The sequence below is a fragment of the Myripristis murdjan genome, chromosome 20 (genome assembly GCF_902150065.1).
Source record: "Myripristis murdjan chromosome 20, fMyrMur1.1, whole genome shotgun sequence".
NCBI lineage: Eukaryota > Metazoa > Chordata > Actinopteri > Holocentriformes > Holocentridae > Myripristis > Myripristis murdjan.
In genome coordinates this window covers 1,655,904-1,666,127 of record NC_043999.1, presented here as the reverse complement: position 1 = coordinate 1,666,127, position 10,224 = coordinate 1,655,904, and the positions used below count along the sequence as shown (strand labels likewise).

Genomic DNA, 10,224 nt, shown 5'->3' with positions numbered 1-10,224 from the left:
TTGATTACATATAAAGCACTGATCGACGTCGCCCCCTGCTGTACCGCTGACCTCCTTGTTCCTCACACCACAACTCATCCACCCCGATCATCAAATCTCAGACTCTTATCCATCCCTCGCTCGAAATACAAAACAAAAGGTGACCTAACCCTAATCCTAATCCCAACCCTCTCCCACAGACTCTTCGCCTTGCCGACTCTTTCCACACAAGCCTTTCCATCGACCTCAGCTGAAGATCTCTGGAAAGTCTCGTATCGATGTGTCTTCTCTGCTTTCATTATGTGTGTGTATGAGTGTGTGTGTATGTATATGTGTGTGTGTGTGTGTGGGTATGTGTGTGTACGCATATCTTTTTTAATGTATTGGGTTTTCAATACGTGGCTTTTTGTAACTGCTTGTTCTGAAAATTGCTAAGTTTCAGAAAGAGACAGACAGAAAGACAGACAGACGGAGAGAGAGACAGAAAGACAGAGACAAACAGTCAGAGAGAGAGGGACAGACAGGCAGACAGAGAGAGAGGGACAGACAGGCAGACAGAGAGAGAGGGACAGACAGGCAGACAGAGAGAGAGACAGGGAAATGAGAAGCTCACTCACCTCTTTAATGCAAATCACGATTAATAAATGACAGTCACGATATCCATTTTTAAATAACTTTAATTAAAACGATTTGCACTGAGGCTGTGTGTGTGTGTGTGTGTGTGTGTGTGTGTGTGTGTGTGTGTGTGTGTGAGAGTGTGTGTGTGTGTGTGTGTGGAGATGTGTCTGCTGGATGTGTGAAAAAAAAAGGTGTGAGAGCGTTCCTGCCTGCAGGCTCGTCCATCATTCAGACGGGTTTCGTGTCTCCGCTGTCCTGTGAAAACCTCGTATCTTTTTTTTTTTTTTTTTTTTTTTTGCTGGTTGCTTAACTATAATCATGCTTGCCTGTTTGCTCACTGGCTCCTCGGCAGTGCCAGTCAGTCACTCAGTCAGTCAGTCAGTCAGTCAGGGATTTGAACCGACACCCACCCGCTCAGTGAGCCTTTATCTGCTGCAGTTCAGTGTTTTCCACGTGAGGCGTTTGAGGGACTCCGTCCGTCAGACTGTGTCAGATGTACGTGATGCGTTCAGGGAACCGCCGCTGCTCGGAAATTATTCTGGGCTGCAGGGATGGGAAGTGGAGGATGATGCAGGGATGGAGGGATGAAAGGAGGATGGATTCTTGGCTGCTGGGTGATTGGAAATATCTTTCTATCTATCTGTGCATCTGTCTGTCTGTTTACTGGTCTGTTGAGCATTCCTGTTTCTATTCCTGCCTCTCTCTCTCTCTCTCTCTCTCTCTCTCTCTCTCTCTCTTTCTCTTTGTCCATCTTTGTCTCTCCCTCTTTCTCCTCTCTCGCACACAGAGGACAATTAATTGAACTTAATTGAACACATCATTAGTGACATTCCACAAAGCACTTCCACCCCTCACCTCCCTCTCCCTCTCTCTCTCTCTCTCTCTCTCTCTCTCCCCTGCTGTCTCTAACCTCGATCTGCCCCTCGCTCGCTGAATAAGCCGCTCTCTGTTGCTCTGAAAGCCGGGAAGCGGTGACGCCTCACATCCGATATGTGGACGGTTAGCGTGTTTATAGCGTGTTTAAAGCGTGTTTACGGTCAAGTCCGTGTGGGTTTAATGTTGAGGGTCTGAGTCCCCCCCGGTGGTGTGTGTGTGTGTGTGTGTGTGTGTGTGTTAGGGGGAGGTCGTCCCACCACTTCACTTTGATGCGTAAACCGGCCCCCAAAAGATGGTCTGTGCCTGGGAAGATGGATCACTCGGTGGCAGCGACATGCAGAGAAACTGACAGTGATGCTGAAGTTCATTAAAAACGAGAAACTCTCCCGAAAAATAAGTAGAATCAGTAGAATTTTATATTTAAAATGGCAGGAAGAATGCTGTTTGGCTAATTTTCAGCCGTTCCCTCGTTTGTTTGTGAGAGCTGATTGATTGTTTTTGTCTCTTCCTACTGAACAAAATTGTTTCTGTTTGTTGTTGTTTAAACATTTTAGCGAGTGATAATTTATTTATTTTATTTTATTTTATTTTATTTTATTTTTTTTCCTAAACTAGTGTCACAGGTATTTTTTTTTCTAATTTAATTTTACATGTCTGAGCCGGGGTGTTGTTATTGTTATATCTTTTTTTTTGCTTAAATATAAAATAATAAATAAAAAAATAAAAAATATATAACGAGTGATGCTAGCTTTTTATGCTTAGCGTCACACTGTCTGTGCTGACACGGCAGCTAAAGCCAGCTAAAGCAAGTTAGCTCGTGCTAACACAATTTGACATAGCTGGTTGGAGACAGCTAACATATAACATTAGTAAGTGGGCTAGCTGTCTTGTAAAAGCATAAATTAGCTTTAAGGAGCTAGCTGGTTTGGAGATCACTCAAACAAAGGTGACATTACAGAACAGGTGAGTCTGCTAGCTAGCTGCTAGCATTAGCTTACTATGGACAAACGTCATGGGTGTCCCGAAACGGAGACAGAGTGAGAGGTCTTAGTTTTTTCCCCCTCTCTTCTGGCTGCCTGCTGTGTCGTCCTCCCTCGAGAAAAACAGAAGAGGACAGGAACACAGCGAGAGGAGAGAGAGAGAGACAGAGAGAGAGACAGAGAGAGAGAGTATTATTTACTTACTCCTAATCATTTTCAATGTTAACAATTTTGTGTACAGCTTTGACAATATAGGTTTCTGATCTGTCATACCAATAAAGCTCATTTGAATTTGAATTTGAATTTGAGAGAGAGAGAGAGAGAGAGATTTGGAAATGAACCTCCTCAGTTTGCTGCTGCTCGCTGCAGGGAGCTCAGGTGACGGAAAGCCTTCAGCCTCGGTTTGGTTTGTTTACACGTTTGTTTACACGTCAGGGGACACGAGAGTCAAGCCAAATCGAAATAAAGACGATGAGGAACAGCAGTGCATCCTGTAAACAGCCTATAGACACCAGAGAGATGAAGAGATGGAGGCAGACGAGCAGAAAAACAAAATTTGGTGTTAATTATTCTACTCATTTTCTTGTAATTTTCTGGTATTTTTTGCAGTATTGTTTATTTTTTGTTTGTTTGTTTGTTTGTTTTTTTTACAATTTTTGTCCTACGTCAGCCTTTTCCTCCTGTTCTCTCAAGTTGCTCAGGTTTCAAAGAGCTAAACCAGACTAAAGGCGGTGAATTTTGGCCCTGCAGGCTTTCCGTACGCATGGCAGGAAAGCTTGAACCAAGCGTGTTTTTTTTTTTTTTTTTTTTGGTATTCCTCCGTCTTTCTGTCTTGTTTATTCGAGCTATTCTCGTCCCGCTCGTCCTCGTCCAAACTGTCTCTCTCTCTCTCTCGGGGCGGCGGCGGCGGCGGCGGAGGAGGAGGAGGAGGAGGAGGAGGAGGAGGAGGATGCTTGGCGTGTCAGAGAGCGAGCGGCGGCGTCTCTTTGGCGTTTGGCATTTTTGAAAAGGGAGCATTTGACTGTCAGAGTGCAGCGCTTATCTGCACGGGCCGCTCTCTCATTATAAATAACCCGGCCTGGGAACGCACCGACTGCATGTGTGTGATGTGGAGAGAGAGAGGGAGGGAGAGAGAGAGAGAGAGAGAGAAGCTGGCATCTGAGTTTCAGTGGCGCTGCGTCCCGTGAGAGAAGTTTGGTTTGCTGAACAATTAAAAACAGATCATAAACACGTCATTAAAAAAAAAAAAAAAAAAACGCCAAATGTGAAAACACAATGAGACTCGAGACGAATCGAGGGCGGCGGCGGTGACAAAACAAATCATGTTGGTCTCGTCTTCACGGCTCAAATCTTGTTTTTCCACCAACAAGGTCAATCAGCTGCCCATGGGATGAGGTAATCTGAGATAATCCCACTTGTATCCAGAATTGTTCTTGGATCAAGTGTCTTTTTCTCGATCGCCCTGGCTGATTTTCAACACATTTACACTGAAACCAGTGAAACGGAGCTGGAGACGTGTGGGATTATCTCAGATTACCTCATCCCACCGGTGGATGTTTTACCTGGTTGGAAGAAAAAGCAGATTTGAGCTGTGAAGATGAGCCTGAGTGAGTCCGTATCACCGTAATCCAGGTTACACCGCGACGTGGATTACAGCAGCATCACACTGAGGCCTGAAGAAAAAGCTTTGTTTTTAGGTTAAAAAAAAACAAAAACAAAATATATTCCGAAAAAAAACTCAGTTTTTCGGAGTCGAGGCGAGACCGGAGGAAAGGCAGAAGCTGTGGGGTTTTTCCCGTCCACAGGGGGGCGCTGCGTCAAACTTGCGTCCTCAGAGCTGCAGTGCGCAGACACAGAGGCGTCACTCCTGTCCGTTTCCGGTGAACCGGCTGGACGGCTGACTAAAGTGCTGACTAAACATGATTCAGCAAAATCCAGCGTGACCGCCATTAGCACAGAGTCAAGGTCTCTCGCCCCTCTCTCTCTCTCTCTCTCTCTCTCTCTCTCTCTTCTTTCTTTCATTCTGTCCCTCTATATATTTCTCCTGGTTTTATTAAACTTTGATATTTAATTGACGCTAAAGTGTTAGACTGACAGTAACAATCAACTTGAAGTTCATCTGTTGACCAACAAGTTTCTTTTTTATCTTTTTTTTTTTTATGTTTTATTGATTTTCTGAATCTCAGAGCCACCAGCTGCTGACATCCTGTCGTCTGAATTAACGCTTCGCCTTTTGTTCGGCCTCCAGAGTGCTGTTTCTGTGTGTGTGTGTGTGTGTGTGTGTGTGTTGAGATGAACGGCTGGCCCCCTCCTAAAGTAAACTCAGATACCTGTCAGAGAGGAAGTGGGCGGAGCCTGTGGCTGTCTGTCTGAGCGACACTGTAAAAAATATTCACTTGAACCGGTTCACTTCCACTTTAATGTTTTGTCGACACGGCGGACACGTTCTGCTCGTTTCCTGGGAAAATCAAAGTTCCTCCAGCGTAAAGCCTTTCTACAAACTCTACTCTTCTGTCCTGTATCTGCAAACGGCAGCAGTGGGATGATGGGAAATGTAGTTTCTTCCTCAGCTGCAGTCTGACTTCCCGTGTTGTGACGTCATGAGCATGAGCAGCTTCACAGTTTGACAGTTTGACAGTTTCATAGTTTTACAGGTTTACAGTTGTACAGTCGTACAGTTTACAGTTTTACAGTGTGAAATTTGTACAGTTTCACAATTTTATAGTTTTGCAGTTTTACAGTTTTACAGTTTCATAGTTTTACAGGTTTACAGTTTCGCAGTTTTACAGTTTTACAGTTTTACAGTTTCACAGTTTCATAGTTTTACAGGTTTACAGTTTTACAGTTTTACAGTCGTACAGTTTTGCAGTTTTACAGTTTTGCAGTTTTACAGTTTTACAGTTTACAGTTTCACAGTTTTACAGTTTCACAGTTGTACAGTTTCACAGTTTATAGTTTCATAGTTTTACAATTTCACAGTTTCACAGTTTTACAGTTTTACAGTTGTACAGTTTCAAAGTTTTACAGGTTTACATTTGTACAGTTGTACAATTTTGCAGTTTTGCAGTATTATAGTTTTACAGTTGTACAGTTTTACAGTGTGAAAGTTGCAGCGCTGCAGAAACATGTCGAGAAAAAAAACCTCTTTGATCCTTTTAATGTAAACATGAGAGAGAGAGAGAGAGGGCGGGCGAGCGAGCTTGTGTTGCTGCAGCAGGTCGCTGCTGCCATGAGGCGCTCGCACCATCACACACACACACACACACACACACACACACACACACACTCACATATACACATCTGTCACATGTGTCAGCCACCGCCGAGCTCGATCGCCCGCCCTCTCTCTCTCTCTCTCTCTCTCTTTCATGTGTGCTGTTTCATTGAAGAGCATCAAATGTCCTTTCTTTCCTTTCTGACTCATCCCATCTTTCAGTGCTGAATAAAAGAAGAGAGAGAGGGAGAGAGAGAGAGAGGGAGAGAGGGAGAGAGAGGAGGTGGAACGAGGTGTATTAATGTTATTTTCTGTGTTTGTGTGTGGGAATGAGAGAAAGAAGGGAAAGAAATAAGGAAAGGAAGGAAGGACAGAAGGAAACACTGAGAGAGAGACAAGGAGAGAGAGAGGAGAGGAGAAAGAGAGAGAGAGAGAGAGAGAGAGAGACAGCTGTGCAAACTGTAAATCCCAACAGAAGCTGCTGAACCTTTTCTTTCTTTCTTTCTTTTTTGTTTCTTTACCGAATTCCAATCACACTTCCATTTTGTTTTGCCTTCTTCTTTTCTTCCCTCCTTCCCTCCTTCCTTCCGTCTTTCCTTCCTTCCCTCAGTCTTCCTCACTGCTGTTGTTAAATCAGTCGGACGGTCCTTAAACGCAACACGGCGCTGAAACGCAGAAAATATAAAATATTAAGATTTTTTTTCTCACAAAGAAAAACTGAACTATCACACACATCCTCTCTCTCTCTCTCTCTCTCTCTCTCTCACACACACACACACACACACGCACACACACACAAAGCATGCATTTACACAAACACTTGACAAAGTGCATATACAGTAAGAACACACACACACACACACACACACACCCCTCTGAGTGAGGTTTGCTCAGCTTAGTGCTGTCGGACGCAGCTCGTCCATTCAATTTGGGATTAGGACCAGACAATAGACAGCAACACACACACACACACACACACACACACACACACACACACACACACACACACACACACAGAGTTTGTCATGAGTAGCGGCTGTGTTTGGACAGATGGGTGAATTGATGGGAGTGTGTGTGTGTGTGTGTGTGTGTGTGTGTGAGGACTGTCTGAAAGAAGAGACTCTTAAACACACACACACACACACACACACACACACACATTGGTCCCAGTGTTGTGGTGACAGGGTGTGTTCAGTCAACATGTGACGCCCGCGCTGCGTTCGCTGTCCTCACGTTCAGTTTCCTGCCTCAGAGAAAAAGCGATGCGATGCGTTCGAGTGCGGCTCAGAGTGTCGGACGTTTGGTTTCCTGCTTCCTCTCAGCTTCACCTGCTGAGTCGACGTGCACCTGCAGCGAAACTGCCATGTTCAGATTAGGATTAGGATTAACAACAAAGCACACGGCTGCTGTTTGTTTTTTCTCTTAAATCAATCAGGTGTGAGTGTGTGTGTGTGTGTGTGTGTGTGTGTAACGGTACAGTGGAATGAGTGTTTGACAGAGCAAAGATTAAATGGCCTAAAAAAAGTGTGTGTGTGTGTGTGTGTGTGTGTGTGTGTGTGTGTGTGTGTGTGTGTGTGTAAACATGACTTCATGCAAATGTGTGACTCCACAACCTCTGACCACTTCTGCTGATTCAGCAGGAAGAATCTGATCAGCAGCCGTGTGTGTGTGTGAGTGTGTGTGTCTGTGTGTGTGTGTGTGAGTGTGTGTGTGTGTGTGTGTGTGTGTGAGTGTGTGTGAGGGCCTGTCAGACAGACATAATGACATATGTGCTGTGTGTGTAGATGAATATGTACTACTGATGTGGCTGACTCACACCCACTGTGTGTGTGTGTGTGTGTGTGTGTGTGTGTGTGTGTGTGAGTACAAGTTAGTGTGTGTGCTTTAAAGGGACATTTCACCCAAAATCCTGCACCAAAAGAAAAGAAAGGAAGAGAAAAGAAAACGGTGCAGATGGTGAAAGTGATAATGATCAACTCTCTCTCTCTCCCTCTCTCTCTCTCTCTCTCCCTCCCTCTCTCTCTCTCTCTCTCTCTCTCTCTCTCTCTCTCCAGGTGACTCTCAGGGTGTGGTGAACTTCGTCCTGTCTAAGGAGGGAGGTGATCTGTCTCTGGTGGAACAGGCCAACGTTTGGCTCTTCCTCCGTTTGGCGAAGACGAACCGCAGCCGAGCCAAAGTCACCATCCGCCTGTTCCAGCAGCGCCGGGCGGGCGGCGGCGGCCACCCGTCGCCACCGCAGGACGACGTGATGCTGGCGGAGAAGACGGTGGACACGCGGCGCAGCGGCTGGCACACCTTCCCCGTGTCGGCGGCTGTGCAGACGCTGCTGGAGAGCGGCGAGGGCGCGGCGCTGAGCCTCCGGGTGTCCTGCCCGCTCTGCGCCGACGCCGGCGCCACGCCCGTCCTGGTGTCCGGCGGCTCGGAGGCGTCGCCCCGCGCCAACCAGCGGGAGCAGTCGCACCGGCCCTTCCTGATGGCGGTGGTGAGGCAGGGCGACGGCGGCGAGCCCCGGCGGCGGAGGAAGCGCGGGCTGGAGTGCGACGGGAAGGTGCGCGTCTGCTGCAAGAGGCAGTTCTACGTCAACTTCAAGGACATCGGCTGGAACGACTGGATAATCGCGCCGCCCGGTTACCACGCCAACTACTGCGAGGGCGAGTGCCCCTCCCACGTGGCGAGCATCACCGGCTCCACGCTCTCCTTCCACTCCACCGTCATCAGCCACTACCGCATGCGGGGCTACAGCCCCTTCCAGAACCTGCGCTCGTGCTGCGTGCCCACGCGGCTACGCGCCATGTCCATGCTCTACTACAACGAGGAGCAGAAGATCATCAAGAAGGACATCCAGAACATGATCGTGGAGGAGTGCGGCTGCTCGTAAGGCCCCGCCCCCCCGGAGCGGAGCGGGGAGGAGGCGGAGCTGCAGAGTCTGACCCGGGACCCCAAAGAGCCGGAGAGCGGCCGGAGGAGCCGGCGGCCCGTCCCTCCTCCGGCCCTCGGACCTCTGAGGGGAAACGAAGCGAAGGACACGCCTCCTCTCCCGCCCCCCCCACCCCCCACCCCCCCCAGCAGAACTCAGAGTCTCGACGGCACTTTCACAATTTAAAAAAAAAAGAAGAAAAAAGATGTTAAAAAAGAATATCTAATATATTTTTGTTACAAAGGGAGGGAGCGAGGCCAGACGCTTATTTATGACGCTGAGACGTTCAAGCACCGCTCCGCCAGTCCGACCTCGGAGCGCCGAGGTGCCTGAAAAACTAAGACACAAACACAAAATCTCAAAACTATGCAACTTGTTTCAAGTATTATGATCATATTTGTATTTTCCTTTGTTGACATGTTCCTGTTTCGTTCTGGTTTGTTTTCTCAGCTGTTTACTTTTTCAAAGTGGAAGAGGAAGAACGAGGAAGACTCTTTTCTATTATTTGTTTTGGAAGTATAAATTTGTGCTGAGTGTGCGGCTGCGTGTGTGTGTGTGTGTGTGTGTGCGTGTGTGTGTGTGTGTGTGTGTGTGTGTGTGTGTGTGTGTGTGTGTGTGCATTTGTCGAGAGATACTTGAAAGAAACAAGTTGGCCCGGCTGCTGGAACCAAACACTTCTTTATGTTACTATGGTTACCATGATAATTTTTCTTTCTAATTATTATTGTCATTAAGTATATTAATAATATTATTGTTATTGTTGTTAATAATATTTCTTTTGTTTGCATTTGTATTTTTAATTCTCGTGTGTGTGTTTTTTTTTTTTTTTAAAGAAACGTTACAAACGTTTTCATTTTGCACTATAGCGCCACTCGGTATCGACTAGCCACAGACAGGAGAGTGAGACAGGTAGAGAGTGAGACAGGTAGAGAGTGAGACAGCACAGACTGGACCTTCCTGCCATGCGAGCGCCCCCACCCCTCGGCCTGTAACTGTGAAGTCGCAGGTTCGATCCCCACAGCGCCATGAGCCTGGCCCCGCCCCCCGGCACTGTGGCGGGAAACAGTGTCAACGTCTGAAGTGGAAATTTAAATTATTTTTACTCAAATGAACATGAATTCTCGTAATTATTATTATTATTATTATTATTATTATTATTATTATTATTGTTGTTGTTGTTGTTGTTGTTGTTATCATCAAGCCCAGATCTTCTTTGCCCCGGCTGCATGCAGGCGCTAGCATTAGCATGTAGCCACACGAGCTAGCAGCAGAGTGGAGCTAGCAGGGCCCTCGGCCTCGGGGTTTGTGTTTTATCCTTTGGACAGATGCATATATTATTTATTTATATGTGTAACGAATCAGCGTCAATAAAGAATATCGATCGGCCGAGCCGGCGGCTCTGAGGTGAAAGTCTGAGGCTGCAAAAATGAAGTTTGGAAAAGTTGTTTTGCTGCGTTTGGAATTTCACTGATATATATACACACATATATATCTATAAATATATATATATATGTATAAATATATATATATGTATAAATATGAAGTACTGACCTGATGAACGAGACGTGGAGCTGCTTCCACACGAAACCACGACTGAATCAAACCCCAAACGTCCGCGGCGGCCATCTTTGTGGTGGCGC

General features: G+C 46.4%; 1 protein-coding gene across 3 annotated transcripts in view; it reads left to right on the top strand.

The window, feature by feature from the left end:
- Window positions 1–9,690, top strand: part of LOC115378738 (inhibin beta A chain-like) — a 14,443-nt gene extending 4,753 nt beyond the window's left edge. For all 3 annotated transcript variants that reach the window (XM_030079204.1, XM_030079202.1, XM_030079203.1), the window contains one exon: window positions 7,722–9,690. In XM_030079204.1, coding sequence (XP_029935064.1) covers window positions 7,722–8,545 — 824 coding nt within the window. In that variant the 3' untranslated portion in view covers window positions 8,546–9,690. The remainder of the gene's footprint in view (window positions 1–7,721) is intronic.
- The last annotated feature ends 534 nt before the right edge of the window (window positions 9,691–10,224 follow it).